This window comes from Crocodylus siamensis, chromosome 7 (genome assembly GCF_052110815.1).
Source record: "Crocodylus siamensis isolate JL-2025a chromosome 7, ASM5211081v1, whole genome shotgun sequence".
Lineage (NCBI taxonomy): Eukaryota > Metazoa > Chordata > Crocodylia > Crocodylidae > Crocodylus > Crocodylus siamensis.
Genome location: NC_143401.1, coordinates 89,187,638 through 89,209,448, shown reverse-complemented (window position 1 = coordinate 89,209,448; position 21,811 = coordinate 89,187,638). Strand labels below are relative to the sequence as shown.

At 42.6% G+C, this 21,811-nt stretch overlaps 1 protein-coding gene across 1 annotated transcript in view; it reads left to right on the top strand.

Annotated features, from left to right (window-relative positions):
• TDRD1 (tudor domain containing 1) overlaps positions 1–21,811 on the top strand; it is a 47,512-nt gene that overhangs the window by 11,621 nt on the left and 14,080 nt on the right. The window contains exons 9-16 of the mRNA XM_090057967.1: positions 379–522; positions 2,809–2,977; positions 9,784–9,870; positions 10,086–10,268; positions 13,487–13,594; positions 16,986–17,156; positions 19,490–19,738; positions 20,516–20,635. Coding sequence (XP_089914093.1) covers positions 379–522; positions 2,809–2,977; positions 9,784–9,870; positions 10,086–10,268; positions 13,487–13,594; positions 16,986–17,156; positions 19,490–19,738; positions 20,516–20,635 — 1,231 coding nt within the window. The remainder of the gene's footprint in view (positions 1–378; positions 523–2,808; positions 2,978–9,783; positions 9,871–10,085; positions 10,269–13,486; positions 13,595–16,985; positions 17,157–19,489; positions 19,739–20,515; positions 20,636–21,811) is intronic.

Genomic DNA, 21,811 nt, shown 5'->3' with positions numbered 1-21,811 from the left:
CACTGATGCAGGTAATACTTGAGTGCTTTTAATTAGTGCAGCTTGCTAATTTAAAGTGCCCCCCCACGCCTCCTGCAACATGTCTATAAATGCCCTAGGTCTCTTAGAAATATTTGTAGTACTTTTATCTGCTTTAAAGGATGGAATTTTACCTTTGGAGCAAGCCACCTATTGGTAGCTTTTACAGAAAACTTTTGTCCAGGTAATTGTGATGCAGCGAGCATTTTTTGAGTTGTTACAAAATCGGTAAGAAAGCAGTAAAAATGAGTATAAAAATAAAGTATGTGGTACAGTTCTTTCTGTGAAGAAATATTTAAAGAATATATTAAGCTCATCATTGCAGTTTTTACAACCAAAATGTCACTTATTCATATCTAGACATGGAACAGAGTACTGGTAAAAGAAGTTGACATTGTGCAGAAGAAAGCACTAGTATTGTATATTGATTATGGAAATGAAGAAAATGCTTCATTACTTAGGATTAAACAGCTACACAAAGACATTGACCTGTTTCCTCCATGTGTGAGTATTTTTCCCCCCTTCCCTCACCTCTTCTCAAAAGTTGGTTTGGGTATTTAAAATAAATGTAAATTGGGAGTGTTCCTGGGGCAACTGTTCTTAACCAGAGTGCCATGTACTATTAGCACTGTCACCTCTGTTAGTGGTATACACACCTGCACAGTTCATAAGGTAAACCCAAAGATTACAAGTAGTAATCCATAACGTCAAAAACATTTTGACTTGTCATGGTCTTTTCTAAGTTCTTTGCAACAGAAGAATTGCTCTATTATATTTTTCCATAGCCAAAAAATGAATGAAAGCCAAGAACTGGCCTTTTCTGGGGAGTGCATTGACTCTAACAAGGAAGGTTGAGAACCAAGGGCACCTATATGTGAGCACTGAGGCTGCTCCGACTTGCTGAAATTGCAGCATGTTGGAAGAGACTCGATTTAATTGAGTCCGCTGGAGCGTGGCAACTGCTGAGCTCCAGCAGCCTCCTGAATCTTATGTATCTGCATCCCTGTATTTAAAAATGGCAGCAGGGGCACTTGAATAAGCTTTAGTTCAGATATCCCTGCTGCCATTTTTAAGCGCAGGAATGCTGTTACAGGAGATGTGGCACTTTTAGAGTGGTTCTTCAACTCGGTTAATAGAGTAGCTTATGACAGTAGATTGACATATTCTAGCCTACTAGTGGTCTGCACAGGAGAAAAACTCTTACCTGTATAGTTCATTTATAATTTGTTGACTCCAAAGGAATAGTGGGTGCTGACAGAGATGGAAAAAACAAAACGGTGCTTTACTGAAAGAGGAACCGTGTCAGTTTGACCTCACTCCCCAGTGTCTATATAGCCCGTGTGCTTCAACAGGGCTTTTTGAGCTTTCTAGTTCAATCGGCTATTAGATAAAAGCGCCAAAAATCCTGCTGAAGCGTGCAAGGTGCTGGGGAGCCAGGTCAAACTGATACAGTTCCTCTTCTGGGCATACACGGTACTTGGTACAGGGGCTCACCAAGCTGAAAGTAAAGCATTGGGAGCTTTTTGTGTGGGAGGGAGGTTCACCCACATTTGTCAGCACCCAGTGAGATTTGGGATCTTGCATTTAATTCCTAGGCTTTGGAGTCAAACATGCTTCAGTGGACAGAGAATCTTCTCCATTGTCCCAGTCGTGTCACATACCTTTTCCTAGTCTGTTTCAAGCTTTAATAAGGATCTCTCTCAGACTTCTTGGACGCATGATCTCACAACATGCCAGATTACCTACATAATCAAATGAGCTCACTGTCAGCAGTTTAGGCTGCATAGTATTGCATATATCCCAGTTTTCAAATTATTCTTTTGTGCAGTCAGGAAACTGCATTCTAGGTGGGTAATGTATTATTTGACTTGTCTCAACTGCTACCACTCTGAATTGACTAGTCTTGTCAGATTCTTCTTAGAGAGGGGTCCTCTGAGTATCAATTTAACAACCGTTAATGAGGTGTGAAAAATGAGCCTGTTCTTCACAAAAATTAACAGGTGTCTTCAATATTGAAATCAAAGGGATTTGGCAAATGACTTGTGCCATTTACAGAATTTAAATAGCTGCCTGTCTTGTCCTTTAGTGTCTCAAGGAGCTTATTCTAGACATGTAAAAGTCCAGGATCTATTTAATTCAAGAATCCACATGTGTAAGGAAGTACCGCTTTTGTCAGTAGCCATGTGCAAAGGCTTTTCACTTTCAAATGAGAGCTCTTCTGGAACCCTTTCTTACGTAAGGCATCTGGATTCCAGATAATACTGGCTTCATCTAAGAATTTCAAGCATGTATCTTTAGCATGCACAGCAGTTCTTTTCATGATGTCAGGACTGAAAAAAGTCCAGATGACAGCAGACAACATAACACCAGTATGTCAACAGAGAAAAGCATGATAGTTTTGCCTCCGAGAAACTTTTCCATTTTGAAAGTAAGGCATTTGCAACCTAATGGCTCCAGTAGCAGTAAATTAGCCTAGCAGACCAAGCAGATTCTGCCTCTGGATACAACATGTGCTCTGTTCAATCTAGTGTAGTAGTAGGGGATGAAGACTTGTCTAGTTACAGCAGCAACAAAAACAGCTGGCTCAAAAGAATCTGACCTTGTGCACATGTGGTACATAGGCATCAGGAGCAGAAACACAGATCACACCAGGGAGAGCCACAGTTAATGTAGGGTATATATTATATATCCTAGTGCAGGGGTTGGCAGCATTTTTGGACAGGGTGCCAAAAACACCCCGAAGTTATCTTCTTTCCATTGAAGAATGAAACTTACAGTTATCTCTTTCAGGCCATTAAGTGTTCTGTTGCTAATGTTCCAAGAGAAGGAAGCTGGAACAAAGACTTCACTAGCATTATTGCCCCCTTTATGGGAGAGCGCTGTTCAGTTGCTGTTGCTGATCTTCTACAAGAAGAGATGATGACTTGTTTTGCTGTAGACGTTGTCATCCCAAGTTCTGGTAAGATGAATTTGGTTATTCAGGAATTAATGCAGGTCTACAGAGTTCAGTAATTTCATAAATTTCATAGACATCAGGGCTGGAAGGGACCTCGGGAGATCATCGAGTCCAGCCCCCCGCCCAAAGGGCAGGAAGTCAGCTGGGGTCATAGGATCCCAGCAAGATAAGCATCCAACTTACTCTTGAAGGTGTTCAATGTAGGTGCTTGAACCAGCTCCGCTGACAGACTGTTCCAGACCTTGGGGGCTCGGACAGTAAAGAAATTCTTCCTTATGTCCAGCCTGAAACGGTCTTGCAGGAGTCTGTGACCGTTCGACCTCGTCATCCCTTGGGGCGCTCTGGTGAGCAAACGTTCCCCCAGATCCTGGTGGTCACCCCTGATAAACTTATAGGTGGCCATCAGATCACCCCTGAGCCTACACTTTTCCAGGCTAAAGAGTCCCATGTCTCTCAGCCTATGATTCTTAGGTGTTATACTATCCTCCTAATGACATGCACCTCACGTTTCTACTACAGGTTTTATATTCTAGCTATAAATGTTTGAATTCTAACTGGAAAGAGCAGGTCCTAAAATGCTTTTAGGGTTTCGCAGGATGCATCCAGACGAATGTGGACGTTTGGTTCCCCAGGGACAAGTAGCAGCAGTGCACCTTGCACCACAGTTGCTTGTCTCCAGGAAATGCCTGTGCCATGTGCTCTTTGGCATGTGGTAAGTTACCTTGGTGGGGTGGGGTAGGAAAGGCTGGGGCCAGCACTATGCTGGCCCCAGCAGCTTTACATGGGGGCTGCAGCTGCAGTGATCCTGCCACACTCAGCCACATTACAGCTCCAGGTGGGCCAGCTCCACTTCTCAGCAGCACGCACTGCCTGTGCATGTGTTGCTCTGGGTTTTTTTCATTTTTCCCACTGGTTGTTTTTTTGACCCCTGGGTATCCAAAAAACCCACGGGGGGGGGGGGGCGGGGAACCAGAGCAGCACCCTTGCAGCATGGAGAACATGTCAATGTGTGGTATGTGGTGCTGCAGATGTGTTTGCAGCGCCACGTACTGCATGGCTGCGGTCATGTGGACATGCCCACAGTTTTTAATCGTATGAAAGACATCATCTAAGCTCTTCATAAATCCTTCAAGGAACTACTTCTTGTTTCATCTGGAATTGATAAATGTTCATCTCTTTCTAGCTCTGCTGCAAATCTCATTGACAAAGCCAGGTAGCTGGGGATTCTGTACTGACAAACTTTCTTGGCAGGCGACGGAGTAGGCTGTCAGTGACTGACACGCCGCCCCCCCCCCCCCCCCCCCCCAAAAGAGCAGCTTCCTTTTGCCCCCTGGCTGGAGAGCTTGTCTTTGAGGTAACTTTGTAGCTTTTCAGCTGGGGTGGGACACCTATGTGCCCCCATAGTGCCATATTTTTGTAGTGCTACAAAGTGCTGAGATGCTCTGTAGCACTAGAAACGAATGTCTGTCCATACCCATAGTACTTGTTTTAATTCATTTTCTGTATACAGACTTACAGTTTGAGATTGCTTCTTGTATTCTTTCTTTCAATTATTTTTTTTCATTCTTGTTTGAGGAACTTTTTCAGGCGTTCTAAAGGCACCTAGCAACTGTCCTGTAGAAGCATTAAGCTATAGTTAGTAAGTGTGGCTGTAGGTGAGGCATTTTAGTGTTCTGTTTGGGGGTTTTTTCCCTTCATTAAATTGGTTCTCAAAGACTCATCAGATTTTTTTTTTTTTTCCATGTTTCCCCCTCTTGTGGCTTACTGCAACATGAGTTAAGAATTTTATTTATTTTTTTTTGGCTGCAATATTTATTATTACTGGTCTATATTTTTTGAGTGTACACATAGCCTTGAATTTATTATAAAGTGGTTTTGGGGTAATAAAGATATATGATGGATGTTGTATCTTTTTTTAAGAATGAGTCAGTAACTTTAATTTCAATTTCAGAGTTTTGGGGAAAGAACTTCTTTAATATAATTGAAAACACTAAAGACTTCCAAAGAAAATGCTACATTTTTGAATGACTTGGAGATGTAATGCAGTATGAGGTAGCAGGAGACCACTAACCAGTTGCACTCAGTTTTAGCCACTTTGTGCTTCCAGAACAGCTGACCTAGACTGGTGAATCTTAACCTAAATTAGTAATTGATTTAGAAGACTATGCTCTGGATAGGCAGGTGTTGTCTGAAAGGGGTGCAAGAAGAGCTCAGTCCCAGTGTCTGCTTTTAGAAATCCATATGCTGCTGCCTAGGTGGGTATTTTATAAACCTTTAAATACAAAAAAAGACTGTAACAATGAGTGTTGTGATTGATCTATCTCAGCTTTAGGCAGGACAAGTAGCAATGGATTTAAATTGCAGCAAGGAAGATTTAGGAGTGGATGGAGGGGCGGTTAAGGTGTGTTATCTAGAGAAGTTATGAACTAGTCATCATTGGAAATAGTGAGGTGACTTGGATATGATCCTGCTTTGAGCAACATTTTGGAGTAGAAGTCCTCTTAAGACCCCTTCCTGCTCAGCTTTATGTGATTAGGATTGGATGTTATTCAGCAATAAAAGATCCAGTTCTTTCTTGGAATTTAAATCTCATACTGACAGCTTTGATGGTATCCTGTTTGTACTGATGGCGCACGTTTTTTGTAGATATCAGTGTGGAGAGAGGATAAATGAGATGGTTATGGAAGGGCCCACATACTGTCCTGTTCACAGATACAGTGTCCCAGGGAGGCCTTACCTCAAATTCCCCTTAAGGTATAAAGCTGAGACAGCCTTTAAGACTAAACGCATCTCCTGTCTTTTCTAAGCTTTTTGTATATAGATACAAGTGAAGAGAACCTTCAGTGCTTTCAGATGCTGAGCCCTGTTTCTGTACAGAGAGGGGTGTTGCCTAGCTTTTCCATGTCCTGTACTGGGAATAAAAAGGGTGTAAAGCATTATTCACACAGAGACTCTTCTTTTCCTCTCTCTAACTGTCTTCAAACTGTTGGCTCATTCTGTTAGGGCCTGAGTTACTTTGGTGTTCCTGACAACACGAGCAGCATGTGGGTCTTCAACGTGTACATTTTTTCCAAGGTTACTAGGCTATCGCAGTGATTCTTAACCAGGGTGTTGCAACAGCTTTGAAGGGTACCACTAGGAAAGAACATAGATAAATGCAGACTGGTGAGACTCTCTTTCCTTCCAGCTGCTCTTCTTTCCCCCACTGCCTGCAGTGTTTTCCCTGCCAGCTGCTACTGTTCCTTCCCAACCCTGCTTCAAGCAGGTAAGCACTATAAAAACAAACTAGTTCTTGAAATGGGGTCAGTTCATAACTTTTATGGTGGGTGCCTCAAATCTGAAATAGAATCATAGAAAGGTAGGGTTGGAAGGGACCTCAGGAGCTCATGTAGTCCACCCCTGTGCTCTCAAAGCAGGACCATCCCCAACCAGATCATCCCAGACAAAGCTTTGTCTAGCCAGGCTTTGAAAACCTCCAAGGCTGGAGCTTCCACCACCTCTCTAGGTAACCTGTTCCAGTGCTTCACCACCCTCTTAGTGAGAAAATTCTTCCTAATATCTAACCTAAACTTCCCTTGCTGCAACTTGAGACCATTGCTCCTTGTTCTGTCACCTGCCACCACTGAGAATAGTCTAGCTCCATCTTCTTTTGAACCCCTTTCAGGTAGTTGAAGGTTGCTGTATAGTCCCCTCTCGGTCTCCTGTTCTCTAGACTAAATAAGTACCCTCAGTCTCACCTCAAAAGTGTCTCCCCGCCCCCTCATGATTTTTGTAGCCCTCTGCTGGACTCTCCAATTTGTCCACATCCTTTCTGTAGTGGAGAGCCCAAGACTGAACACAGGACTCCAGATGTGGCCTCACCAGTGCTGAATAGAAGGAAAGAATCACTTCCCTTGACCTACTGGCAACACACCTACCAATGCAGCCCAGTATGCTATTAGCCTCCTTGGCAACAACAGCACACTGGCTCATGTGTAGATTTATTGTCCACTGTGACCCCCAGGTCCTTTTGTGCAGAGCTGATGTCCAGCCACTTAGCCCCCAGCCTGTACTGGTGCATGAGATTGTTCTGTCCTAAGTGCAGGATTTTGTACTTGTCCTTATTGAACCTCATGAGATTCCTTTTGGCCCAATCCTCCAATTGGTCTAGGTCACTCTGAATTGTAGCCCTACCCTCCAACATATCTACTATTCCGCCCAGCTTGGTGTCATCTGCAAAGTTGCTGAGGGTGCACACCATCCCATCTTCCAGATTGTTGACGAAGCCACAGAACAAAAGTGGCCTCAGGAGCAATCCTTGGGGCGCTCCACTTGATACCAGCTGCCAACTAGACATCAAGCCATTGATTACAACTCTTTAAGCCTGATGCTCCAGCCAGTTTTTCTGTCCATCTTACAGTCCATTCATCCAGCCCATACTTCCTTAGTTTGCCTGGGAGAATGTTGTGGGAGACCATATCAAAAGCCTTGTTAAAATCAAGGTACACCATATCCACTGGTCTCTCTGCATCTACAGAGCCAGTCTCCATGTCGTTGAAGGCAATCAGGTTTGTCAAACATGACTTGCCCTTGGTGAATCAGTGCTGACTGTTCCTAATTACCTTTTCTTCTCCAGATGCTTTGAGATGGATTCTTGGAGAATCCACTCCATGATTTTTATTTTTTTTTTTTTTCCCCCCCCCCCAGGGACTGAAGTGAGGCTGACTGGTCTGCAGTTCCCTGGGTTCTCCTTTTTTCCTTTCTTAAATATGTACACTGCCCTTTTCCAGTTATCCAGGACCTCTCCTGATCACCATGAGTTTTCAAAGTGAAGAGCCACTGGCCATCATATCACATCAGCCAACTCCCTCAGCACCCTCGGATGCATCCCCATCCAGCCCCATGGACTTGTTTGAGGAACATCTCTGCTGCTGTACACATCCAGCTTTTTTAAGTAGTCGCTACCTGTTCTTTCACTACTGAGAGTTGCTCACCTCTGCCCCAAACTGTGCTGCCAGATGCAATAGTCTGGGAGCTGACCTTGCCTGTAAAGATCGAGGTGAAGAGGGGATTAAGCAGTTCAGCATTTTCTGCATCCTCTGTTACAAAGTTGCCTCCCCCAGTTAGTAAGGGACCCACACTTTCCCTGATTCTCCTCTTGCTATCAACATGTTTGTGGGAACCCTTCTTTTACCCTTCACATCCCTTGCTAGCTGCAGCTCCAGTTGTGCTTTGGCCTTCCTGCCTTCATCCCTGCATGCCTGAGCAATGCTCTAGTATTCTTCCCTAGTTATTTGTTCAAGTTTCCACTTCTTACAAGCTTCCTTTTTGTGATTTAGTTTACAAAGAGTTCCCTGCTGGTCTTCTGCTGTCCTTGCTAGTCTTCTGGTGCATCAGGATAGTTTTGCTCCTGCACTCTCAGTAAGTCTTCTTTAAAGTACAGCCAGCTTTCTTGGACTCCTCTCCCCCTCAGTCTGGCTTCCCATGAGGATCCTACTCATGAGCTCCCTGAGCAAGTCAGTGTCTGCTTTTCTGAAGTCCAGCAGGGTCCTTACTCTGCTGCTCTTCATCTTTTGTTTCCTCAGGTTCCTAAACTCAATAATCTTGTGGCCACTGCTGCCCAAGTTACCATCCACTACTATGTTCCCCACCAATCCTACTCCATTTGTGAGCAGCTCTCAGCTTCTCGGAGCACGCACGTCAAACAGACAGCCCAACAAACAAGCACTCGGCAAACCAGAGGCACAGGAAGCTGGATCACTTATCTTCCCTGGGCAGGATCTGGTGCTTGGTTTTTTCTCGCCCTTTCTCTTCTTGCCCCAAGCAACTGCCTGCAAACTGCTTACCCTGTTTGCAGCCCCTGTTTGCTGTCTCCCTGGTCAGTCATAGGCTATCATTGCATCTAGGGCAAATGCTAACATGAGGATTATTTTCCTAATTGAAATAAACTTGTAAACCCAACACCAAAACTCACAGCTTGGAAGTGGTTTGCATTGCAAAAAACGTGCAGTCATTTAACATGTATTAATTTGTTTTTGTCACTTCTTTCTGAGGCATGTACAAATTTTATTTCATAAACTACCGCCTTTCCTCTACATTCTGCTCCCAACATGTGTTAACAGGTTGGGGAGATTAGGGCAGGTCTACCTTTCTTTTGCCTCTCTTGGAAGCATGAGACGGATAATTTGTATGCACTGTTCTGGTAGGTGCTGCTAAGGAAAACTTCTGATTTTGTGTGTATACATCTGGTGAACTGCAATGGAGTGGATGTGTAACATGTCTCACAGTTGCAACATGCATGGGTAACTGTTTTATGCAATCATTTATCTTTAATTATTTCCCACTTCCTTCAGATTGAAAATCTTGAACTGTTACTTCTCACATTTAAAAGAAAAAGAGAGATACACAGATGTTACCAACCAGGAAGGACTTGGTCTTTTAACTTCTTAAGAGTAAATAAATTATAAGTTTGAATTCAAATTAATCTGTACTCTGGTGCTGTAAGCAAGGTTTTTTTCTGTAGAGGAAAAAAGCTGAATTTCTCTGAAAAACTGAAATTGAGTGTGCCTGTCAGTGTCAATATTTTGGTTAAGTGAAATGAGCAAGGCAACAACCATTTTTGAGATGGGCATCTTGTAGAAAGAATTGTCAAACCACCTTGAACCTCGCAGGGGGTTTTTTGGCCTAGGCGATGCATGCTAGGCAATTAATCAGCAGGTCAAATAGACGTATTCTGAGCACCAGCTTGCTGAAGTAACCTAGTTCAAAAACAGAACTTTAGCATGTTGCTTTATGGCAAACTAGTTTTAGCTTACAAATTTGTATTTTAGGGAAACGCCTAGATAACATACTTCTTGAAATGGGATCTGACTTGAGTCCAAAGAGGAGCAACAATGAACAAATGCATTCAGAGAAAAGTGAGTAAGCAAGTTACATTTTTGTTTAACATTGAGATTTGAGGGGGTGATGTGTCATCCTATGGATGATAATGTGGTGGTGCAGAGTTTGGCTGCCTTCTGGTTTCAGCTGCTACTTCAAAATATTGGGCATTGTTATACGGAATGTGATAATATTAGAATATTTGCTGAGAAGAGAAAAATATAACCTCTTGTCTTGTTTCTGTTATTTTTAGGTACCTTGTTGGAAACAGGTTCTGAAGGAAATAAAGGCATAATGTCTGAAAATAAAAGGCTGAATCACAACAGTCATTTAACCATAAAGGCTATCACATTAACTGTTGGAGATAAGTTTTCTGGCATAGTTTCCCATATTCAGAATCCAGAAGACTTTTTCTGTCAGCAACTGCATAATGCCCGTAAGTGACTGTTTTTATTTGATCTGTTCTAAAGACATGTTGTTCTCCTTCCTTCCTAACATGAAGCATCTGAAAGTCCAGGGGGAAGCAGGTGGAACCATAAGGAGGGAAAGCAGTGTAGCAAGAATAAATCAAGATCCATAGAGTATGACTTGCATGCAATTCTTACCTTTTAAAGAAAAAAAAGTTTGTTTGTTTGTTTTTTCACCCCTCTCTACTCCGCTTCCAGTCAAATACTGGAGAGTCTGAACTTGGCCAAATCATATCCTTCTGCCTTGATTTCTACATGATGTTTCTTCTCTGTATTTGTAAATCAAAATATTTCATGTTGGTTGTTGAACTTGCTAGAAACATCTGTAATAAACTGCTTCTTGTATGGTGTCCCTTTACTTTGATAGTTGAAGTAAAGATCCATAATGCCCCTGTTTTACCTTATGAGCTCTGCTCCCTGGGTGGACCAAATCTTTTAGTACATGCCCACAGCCATATGACTGCTGTGACATACACACAGCATAAAGATGAGATTCTCTGAGCTGTGCTCCCTCTGAGAGAATGTGGGCATGAGATAAGGAAGCTACGGTTTTGGTGTGTCATAGAATACAGTTAACTTGTCACTTTATATCTTCAGGATAAGTTTTCCTGGTAATCATTTGAGCTGCTGCTCTGGATAAATCTACATAGTGTAACATGGTTCTGTCTCTAATCTCCGATATTGCACTTGCTTTTGTCTGCAAAGCAGCTCCTAAGATACTTGACACTTATGAGTGGCAGCCATCAACCTCTAGGAGTAGACCAGCTTACTTTCCCATTCATGGTTGCTAGCTATACCAAAATGTGATCAAAAGTCTATTATTTACTTTTTGTAAGCTGCCTTATAAAAGTAAAACTGTTTCTCGTGACCCATAATCTTCAAACACCCGTTTCTTCAGGAGTCCAAAGGCTTCCAAGATATGGGAAAAATCCGTTCTTCAGAAACTCCACCATAAAATCTCTAGTCTGTAAAGGTTCTTCACAATGGAGGGAAAAATCATCAGGAATGCCATGATTGTGACAGTCTCTAAGAAAGGAGACAAGTCTAACTGGTGATTAAAAAGGGATTGCCTTGCTGTCTGCCACAGGAAGGATAACTGTGAGAACCCCCCTAAACAGTCTCCTTCCACTTGCTGAAGAGCTCCTCCCAGAATCTGTGTGGCTTAGGGCATCAGGAAGCACAAGTGAGATGTGATCATTGCTTGTCAGCTGCAGGAAAACTCCAGGAACAACATAAACCTCTTTTTGTATGGACTTCTTAGATCTCATGAAAGCCTTTGATTTCCAGCAGCCGAGAAAGGAGAGGATGCTCACTGAACAGGGACTCCCCCAGTGCCTGCTGACCCCCCTGACTAGTTCTATAACAGTCCACTAGATCCCGCCCCCCCTTCCCCCCTTCTCTTGTGGAGGCTGAACAGGTTCAGGTCCCGTAGCCTCTGTTCATAAGGCCTGCCCTGCTGCCCCCTGATCATGCGAGTGGCCCTCTGGACCGTCTCCATGTTGTCCACATCCCTCTTGAAGTGTGGTGCCCAGCAAAAGGATCTATCATGGATTCTTTTGTGGTTAAGACAGGAGTTAAGCAAGGCTGTGTCATTGCTCAAACATTCTTCTCAATATTCTTTACTATAATGTTACATATGATCACCAACAATCTTCCAGTCAGTGGAGCTAAACTACCAAGTGGATAGTGAGCCATTTAACCTCAACTGACTCCAAGTCGAAACCAAGACCACCACAACCTCAATCGTTGGTCTCCACTACACTGATGGTGTAGTGTGTGCTCGGAAGCAGATCTTCATCAATACTTGGTGTCCTTACTGAGGCATACAAGAAAATGAGACTGACACTTAATGTTCAGAAGACTAAGGCCCCCTATCAACAAGCTCTTGGTGAGCACTCCCCCGCTCTCTGTTAATTCAGATTTTATGGTGAGTTTCTGAAGAACGGATTTTTCCCATATCTTGGAAGCCTTTGGACTCCCGAGGAAACGGGTGTTTGAAGATTGCGACATCAGATCTGAAACCAAGCTCATGGTTTATCAAGCAGTTGTAATTCCCACCTTGCCATACAGAGCTAAGATATGGACAAGGTATAGGAGGCACCTCAAGTTGCTGCAGAACTACCATCAATGCTACCTGAGGAAAATCCTTTGAATCTAGTGAGAAGGTAGATGCACCAGCACTAGCGTCCTCTTGCAAGCAAACACTGCACGCATCAAGGTGATGATCGTCTGACATAAACTTCGCTGGGCTGGCCATGTCATCTGGATGTCTAACTCCAGACTCCTGAAGCAGGTTTTATTCTCCCAGCTTAGAGGCATACGTTCAAGAGGGAGAGCAAAAAAAGTGCTTCAAGGCCGTCCTCAATGCCAGCTGGGAAAAAATGCAACATTGACATGAACTTGTGGGAGAATATTGCTCAGGACCACCCCAAACGGAGGGAGACCCTGTTGCAAGTAGCTCAGTACTTTGAAACCTTACGCTAACAAGAGGAAATGGAAAAGCGGGAGTGGCAGAAGCAGTGTGTCATGGACCAAATCAAGAATCCAGAGCCACCTGCCCCACACAGAAACACATGTCCAAGTTGAAACAGAGTCTGTTGATCCTGGATCAGCCACTGTTAGACCCACAGATAAAACATTCATGAAAGACAGTCATCCTTAACTGTGAGAAATTGCGTAAGAAGAAGACTAGAGGAGCTGTCCTCAGAATTCTTTATCAGGACCAAAGGTTAACTTGATAAGAAAAGTTTCTTTTGTGCTGGCCAGAGGAAGCAACAAGTTGCTTTGCATTCCTTCAAGTCACAGGGGGCTCTGTGATTTTTCTGTAAATCTTTAATTTACTCATTACACCCTTGAAAATGCACATATCTCGAGTTTTGGCAAAGGATTCTCTAAGACTCTTCTCGGGTGTTTTTACTAGACATCACAGTTTTGGCATGTCTTTTCTATGGTTGAGGATTAAAAAAATACTATCGTCTTATACTATAGGCAATCCATAAAATGTCTGCAGAATTGCAAATAATTCTGCTTTTGAGCACTAAAAATACTTTATTCTTGATGCACAATATTATGTTACAGTTAAGTTAAATTTATATAATGTTATCTTTTGTATATAGAGATAAAGGATTTATATTGTAATGCTTGTCTCACAAATGAATTAATGTGTAGTTTCCAAAACTATCAACAGGCCAACTTGCTGAGCTTCAGGCAACCCTGTGTGAATACTGTAACAAAATTCCTAGTAACCCAGACTTCCGTCCAGCTGTTGGTGATGTATGTTGTGCTCAGTTCACAGGTAAAGGAGGAAGGAAAATAATGCTTCTCAGAAGTTGTTAATAGCCCTTTTTAAAATTTTGCCTTGTATTACATATGTAAGCAAAAACTTCAAAGGATTTCTAAACTGAATTAAATGACAAAGGGGGTTTTCACTAATTCAGTTTTTATATTTCTTAGAAGCCCAGTAATCTTCTACAGGTTTCTAATCACTTTGCTCCTGTCCATTTTATCTGTGGACAGAATTGTCAGCGATAGCAGTGACTTTGGCCAGGACTGATGGAATGTGTAGCCACACCAGGCAAATGGGTAGTTCTGGACAAATTGTTGGGTAGAACTACATTTAGGAAGACGACAGAGAAACTGTGGTGAGAAGGAGAGAGCTAGGGGTGCACTGATAAAGATTTTTCTGGCTGGTACCAATGGCCAATTATTAACCAGCCGTATCGGCCGATACCTATTGAAAAAAAGCTGATTTGCAATCTGGCAGCTTGGAGAGCAGTGTCCAGCTGGTAAGTTTGTTGGGGAAGGGGAGAAGGGGGGGGCAGATTGAGGCCCTCATGGTGAGGGAGGGAGTGGGGCAGAGACAAGTGCTGGTACTGGCCAGTTGGGGTGGGGTACAGAACAGAGCCGCAGGCAGCTCATCTGGAGGGATGGGGAGAGGTGTGGCTCCCTGCTGCTGTGCGTACCTGCATGGGGGTGGGGGGAGGAGTCATGTGCCCCTAGATTTGCATGTGGGGTGAGGGCAGGCTGACGGCTGTGGGTTCTGGCCTCTTCCTGACAGGGCTGGGTCTACAGCAAACTCTGGGGTGCCTGTAGCCTACTTTTATAGCCACCTCTCCCAGTACTGCTGCTTACTGGCCACCCCTGGAGTACAGCCCCAGCCTAGTCCCCACCTCCCTCCAGGAAGAAGCCAGCACAATCCCTGGCCCTGAGCCTGAAGTAAGCAGCCTGCCTTCACCCCATGCACAAATCTAGGGAGGTAAAGGCCCCCATGCCTGCCCTGGGGGAGCAGACAGCAGTGGGGACTCGCCTCTGCTGCCCACAGCTGCATCTTGCACCCTGCCCTGGCTGAACAGTGCCTGCCCTAGCCCCACTCCATCCTGCCCTCCAGACTTGCCCACCAAACATTGTTTTCCAAGCTGCCAGCCTGCATTCTTGGGCCCATGCATGTTGTGGCTGCATGCATGCACACAGCATTTATCGGTGATATTATCAACTACACCAGCCAAAAATAGCCAGTTGCCAACTTAATGTCAATTTTCCTTTTATCAGTGCCGGTCCAATATAGATTGATTATATTGGTGAACCTCTAGAGAGAGCCTTTAAGCTGGAAGAAGAGAGTACTCCTTATTAGGGCTGTGTGAAGCTTCAGTCGCTGATTCAATTCAGAGAAGATTTGGCCCGAATCAGTGGCCGAATCTCCAAATCGAATTGGGAGACCCATTAATCTCTCCTAATTGATTTGGAAAGATTTGATTTGGCCATAGACACAGCTTTGTGCTGCTTCTTCCTACCTCAAGGTACCACACTTGGCCCATGAATGCTGAGATGGATACAGCATCCCAGAAGCATGACTGGCCAACTTCTGGGTCCTCTGCAGAGCATGCAGGGAACCTGCCCCCTGGCTCAGTGACTGGTGCCTTCTGGGTCTGGGCGGGTACCTGGGCCCCCCCCCACAGCTGATAGCCAAGCCAGGGGGTGGTGGGTGTTCCCCGGCATGCTCGATGGCAGACCCAGAAGTGGACCGGAAATTATTCCAGTCCACTTCTGGGTCTGCTGCCAAGCACTCCTGTGGGATGCTCCACCTACCTGACCATCTCGGTGTTCATGAGCCACACCTGGTACTTCAAGGTATGTAAAAAAAAAGAAACAAAACAAAACAAAACAAAAAACAAAACAAAAAAACATGTATAAAGCTGTGTCTGTTGCCAAATCATCAAACCTCTCTGAATCAGAATAGAATCTTTAGATTCGGCCAAATCTAAACTGGAACTGTGATCCGAATCAGTGAATTGAATAGCTGTTCCCTGAATCGGCTGAATCCAAATCAAATGCAAATCTCTATGGTCGCTTACAGACATTTAAAAAAAAACGCAAAAAACCCTCAAAAATGCATGTCTTGCTAGAAGAAGCACCATGCTAGTTTGATTTGGGTCTGCAGCATCTATAAATCATGCACTTACACGGGGCTTTTTTTTATCTAAAGTTGATTCAGTCAACTATTAGATCAGGCTTGTCCAACACGCAGCCCTTGAAGCTGTTTTCTGAGGCCCAAGGTGCTGTGATGGGAAACAAAAGTAAACACTGTACTTTCTTTTCAGGGGGGAGTGAGACATGATACCGCTTCCTGCGAGGTCTTTGAAAAAGGCTCGCCGGCCCACTGGGTGATTTAAAGTTCATGATCCGGCGCCACAGTCAAAAAGATTGGACACCCCTGTATTAGATAAGAGCGCTACCCCCCCCCCCCCCCCCACTGGTAAAGTGCACAATCAATACAGACACTGGGTGAGGCAGGTCATACTAACGCACTGCCTCTTCTGGGCATGTGCTAGGTTTGGCACAGGAGCATGCCAAGTTTACAGTAAAGCACTGTTCTGCTTTTTTTTGGTTTTTTTAACATCTGTAAGCTGCCAGTAGGCCTACATTTATTCCATTTTCTGGTCAGAAGCTATTTAGGAGAGACCTGTACTCTAAGACCAACTAAGGGAACAGCGAACCTAACGTTACGGGTAGCAGTACTGTTTTATACTTGGAGAGGGAGATTCAGTTATGCAGCAAAAATTGCTTAAGTTTTTTTGTTTTTTTTTAAACTTTTGCGAATATTGTGCTATTACAGTTCATAGTAAAATAAGGCTGGAAGGGACCTCCAGGGGCCCTCTAGTCCATCCACTGCTCCCTGTTTTCCTAGTCTGTATAAAGATTCCACAACCATTCTCTCAGTCATCTGTTTCAATGCATTGTATATTTGGCCCTGAACTATATTGTCCATAACTCTAAAAGTGACAAATTTAATTTAAAAATGACAAGTGTTTATTTAAAAAAAAAAAATCATTTTATATAAAATTTGATTGATTTGTTAAAGATAAAATTTTATTTTATTTACTAAGCAATATCCAGAAACCCCATTCACAGAGCTTAGTCGTTTAGCAGGGGGGTGTTCTGTTTTTCTTTATTTTGGACATCAGTGCATCTTGTAAGGTGGTGATTCCTATTTATTTCCACAATCTGTTTTTATAAAGGAGCATAATAGGCTCTTCTGTTTGTTCCAAATAAGGACTCTCGTACTCGCCTATAAACTCTGGACTGTGATTGCTGTTGCATTTTTTTTTTTTATATTGTATTATCAGAAAAATACTTTTAGTGGAAGAAACTTACTTGCAATACATGTTTGTTTCTCTCTTTCTCTCCAGAGGACAATCAGTGGTATCGTGCTTCTGTTATAGCATATATTTCTGAAGATACTGCTTTGGTGGGCTATATAGATTATGGTAATTTTGAAACACTTCAGATAACCAGACTTCAGCCTGTGGTTCCAAAACTGTTGGAGTTGCCAATGCAAGCTATAAAGTGTACTTTAGCAGGTAAGAAATTGCAAGCTGTTGTATATCAAAATACAAAATAATGATTCAACATTTTGGGGAATCCCTTTTAAACAATGTATCTGAAGATAAGATATGACGACTGTGACCAAGTGGGAGGATGAGAATAATGCTAATAACTATGGAAACATACTTTATAATGATAACACTAAAGTTCTTAAGACTAAAATCTATTCAGATGTGCATAGTTATCCCTAGCAGTAAAATCAACAACAATAATGACAAACCATCCCCTCCTGCCACTTAAAACTTTTTTCAGTTTTAACAGATCTACACAGGAGAAGTACATGTACCCTTGGTTAGAATGACAGCTGTAGGTACCAGACCTTTCTTTTTTGATCTGTGATCCTGCTCATAGAGTGGAAAGTACAGTTTTCTGGCATACCCTGATATGCACAGATGTATCTGAAGAAAATGCTAGCAGAACCTGACTCTGAACTTTTTAGACATCTCTAACACTCCTTTTTGGTCAAACACGAACACACTTAGTTCAGAACTGTTCCTTTTGATGCTTTTGAACATTACTTTTTAGCTTTGTGAACATATAAGTTTTTAGATGGATCGTGCTCGAAGGTCAGAGTTAAAATACTTCTTGGGCTTCAGTTATTTTTGAGAGGAAACCATAGAATGATACCCTATTTACCATCAGAGATGGGACCAATACACATGGAGCATGCCCTGAATGGAGTTTTTCTTCCAAATCATATTATACTGGGTGCAAGAACTGACTTTTTTTAGTATTGCAAGAGTGAGTCATTTGCATTTCTTTGCCTCAGTCAATGTTGCAAAACAGTTTCTTGTTTTGATCAAGTTTGCAAGTGTTCATTTAATGGTGTGAAGGGATCTGATTCCAGATCCCAACACTTGCCTCCTGCCATGCCACATGTATATGGTGGGACGCAAGAATGAAATTGGGGATGAGATCCCAATCATGCTGCTGCCAGCAGGGAGTGTGGGACATGGGTTTGCAAGCACTGGGTGAGGGTGTTATTGATTCCCTCCACATGATGCTTGCAGACTCAGGATCCTGGGATTAGGGAGCTTCTTCCTGATCCTGGGGCCCAGTAGATGTTTAAAAACTACGTGTGCAGCTGGGTTGCACACCTCATTTTTAAAGATCCCACTGTACTGGGGCCCTGGAATCAGAGAGGCTTCCTGACCTTGAGGTCCTGATGTGCCAGGACATTTTTAAAACTAAGCGTGCAGCTAGGCTGCACACTTTATAGGTTCTGGCACTGGGGTCCTGGGATTGGGGGCATCTCCCTGATGCTGGAATCCCTGTAGCTGGAATAGCCAAAGTGCCTTGTTCTGCAGTTCCCTGGGAGCTTCGGGGCAAGGCAGTTAACCAGCTGGCAACCCATGTTTGGCATCAGGACCATGGATGTCCTGTTCCGGATGCTAACTGCCCAGTGCCTGTGCTAATTGTCAGCATTTGCATGGACGTGCTATGTGTGCAAATTATGGCACTGTACAAACAAGCCACCAACATGTTCCATGTATTTTGTGCAACATTTTTCACTCTGGCCTGCCAGCTCGTAGCACCATAAAAACAGGTTCTCCTATAACACTGTTACTACATATGGTGCAGTTACCATACTAATCACCTCTTACTTGTAACATGTATCAGGGGCCCGTGGTTGAGAAACTATGTTAAGAGATCTGAGTGTGAAGTCAGTGTGACAAACAATATGCGATAGTGTTGATACTAAACTTTATAACTACTGACCAAATCTAAAAAAACCACGAAACAGTGCAGGAAGAGCAACCGAATGTCCTTGTATTTCATGTTGGCATAGGTTGACAGGGTTGATGATGCTACTTGTAAAGCATCCAAACGCTGCAGCTGTTGTACGGAGTGTTTTATTGCCTTTCTAGAGGATTCTTATTTTTCATCACTAAGAAAGCATTGCACAAACCACAAATGTACATCTGTACTAGCCATTTTCTGCAACTACAGCTAACTTTATAACCTTAAAGCAATGCCAAAAAGTAGTAAAAATCAGGATCTTGAGCGTTATTTTCACTGTATTTGAGATATGCATAGTGTGTTCCCCTAATATCTAATAATGAAGCGAGGATGTCAAGTTTGGGGTTACTACTGTAATTCTCCTTAAGCATATTGTAACCTGTGACATTTAAATCATTGCGCATTTTAAAGGGCATGTGTTTTCATAAGGTAGTAAAGAACTCATATTTTATGAGCTCATGAAGAATGACCTCCATTAAAAATGGGAGGATTGTGAAATAAGTATCTGTAGTCCAGTTTTGAAAACAGAAGTTGACTCTCTTTTTCCTTTTTAAACTTAACTTTTTAGGTGTGAAACCTCAGTTAGGAACCTGGCCCTCAGAAGCTATTTCTCTCATGAAACAACTAGTGCACAATAAAGTGACTACAGCAAGAGTAGTGGGTAAAACAGATTATAGCTCTGTGGTAGAGCTTACAGATGAATCTTTCACTCCAGTAAATGTAGGTAAACATCTTATAAAAGCAGGCTATGCAATGAAAGAATCAAAGGCTCTCATGACAGCACATGAAACCAGTAACATTGGGAAGGAAGGAAGCGGTAAGTTTGAAAAACCATAAAAGTAGTATGTCTTCATTCTTCACTGGAGTTTGATCTCTACTTACGTTAGCATGTTTCTGTTTCTTCCTTATTTTCTAGTGCAGCAAATCTCTTAAACACACTATCCTATACTAACTGGTATCTTCCTTTCTTTTGTCTTCATGGTTATGTCCCCGCATTTGGCTGCTTTCCAATGTAGTGATCTACTCAGTGAGTGGCTGTTGCCCTCCCCTCTGTTTCTCCACCTTTGGCAAGCATCTTCAAACTCCCCTAACTCTACCAACCTCCTCAGATGCACCGTGAATCCTTAGTTCTTCTTTTCCAGGCAGTATACATTATGCAAGTTTGTTTTGTCAAGTATGTGCCTGTGGAACATGTGCTTTGGACAACTTGTATCCAGTTGTCGTCTTTCTTGCATCACTTGTAGTGCTCCGTCAGTAGAAGGGACTCTGAAAAGACTAGTCTAAAAGAAAACTATCCTTACAAATTTCCCTGCTTGTTGTCATTAGGTAGCTGCCTGTAATCTTTTTGCCCTTGCAGTCCTGTTACAGCTCAATCTAGCAGCAGTGATCACATAAAAATACCTTTTTAGGTCGTCGCTCATTTGACTATAAGCTGGCTAGCAGTCAACAACAGTTTTTGATAGGTGACGTGCTGTGAGGATGGTTGAGAAGGTACCAGCAGTGGATGTTTAAAGTGAACTTTCTTTTCCTTTCCAATAAACTTAATATATCTAATTACTTTGTCATTTTTCTATTCACTTTTCTCTTTGCCTAGGAGACACAGTAAGGAAAGGTAATTGGACATGGGTTAAGCTGGCTCTTAAACAGACAATAGATGTCATGGTGTGCATGTTGTACAGTCCTGGAGAGTTCTATTGTCACATCTTAAATGATAGTAAGTTGCATTGGTATTTAGTCTTTTGCATACTACTACTGCCTCTTCTACCCTTGTTTTTGTTATTGTAGTTCTAATGTGCCATTGTTTCACATGTAAGAATAAAGAAGGTAGGCCAAATGGATGGGAAACCATGTCAATGAATGCAGGATCTTTAGAAAGGAATTAGAAAATTTTCTCGCTGATGCAATTCTGTAGATAAGGGGGCTGTTATGCAGGTGTAGACTAGACATTTTCTGCATACAGCATTACTGGAACGCTGAGTCTGGTTTTAATGTCAATACTCCTAAAAGGAGACTAAGAATCCAGAAAAAGTTTGAGGTACAAAAGGCATTCAGGGGTTTGGAAAACGGGGCTTTATGAGACTGTGGCTCACTTTGTCTGGGTTCAAGGATGATGTGAACTTGCACATGAAATACTTGATTAGTAGACTTTTTTTTTTTTAATGTCGCAGAGTGAAGTGCCCAGTGAAGTTCATACAGTTTCAGACCTGAAAATTCAGGATTTTTTATTCAGGTTTTCTTTCTGAAAGGTCTTATGACTTGTAGGCTGTATGAGCTTTATGCAGAAGTAACAGAGTGAAACTACTGCCTGCATCATGCAAATTGGATTGGATGATCACAGTGGTTTCCTTTTGGTGCATTTTATTCCACAACCTAGGCTAAATTTTCAAGACCAAAAGACGTTTTCTTGCTATGCAGTTTTCTTTGCCATACAACATTCCTTCCTTTTATCCTGGACAGATAAGCAAACATTTATCACTTGTTCATTTTACTAAACCCATTCCTATTTTGTTTTGCATGTTGAAATTATACCCAATACAGACACTATTTTCAGTGCAGTATTGTTAGTGTCTCAGCAGTCCATGTGACTGACTTGAGAGGTAAATCATTAAGTAGTAAATCTGAGTCTTGCTGTTTCTGGGAGGGACTCATTAGGGAGATGAGTGAGTCCACTAACATGCCATACGTTATGTCACTGTTAAGTGAATTAAGCGCAATAGAAAAATTAAGAAATGGGCATTGTTGATCTTATTTTCTTGTTAAAACCATAAATGCTGATCACTGATGGCTAATCTGAAAATTCGGTCTTTGAGGTGGTGGTTCTGTTTATGTATTTTTAAAGTTATCATGTTATAATTATGCCTGTCAGAATTCTTATGGATAACATTGCCGT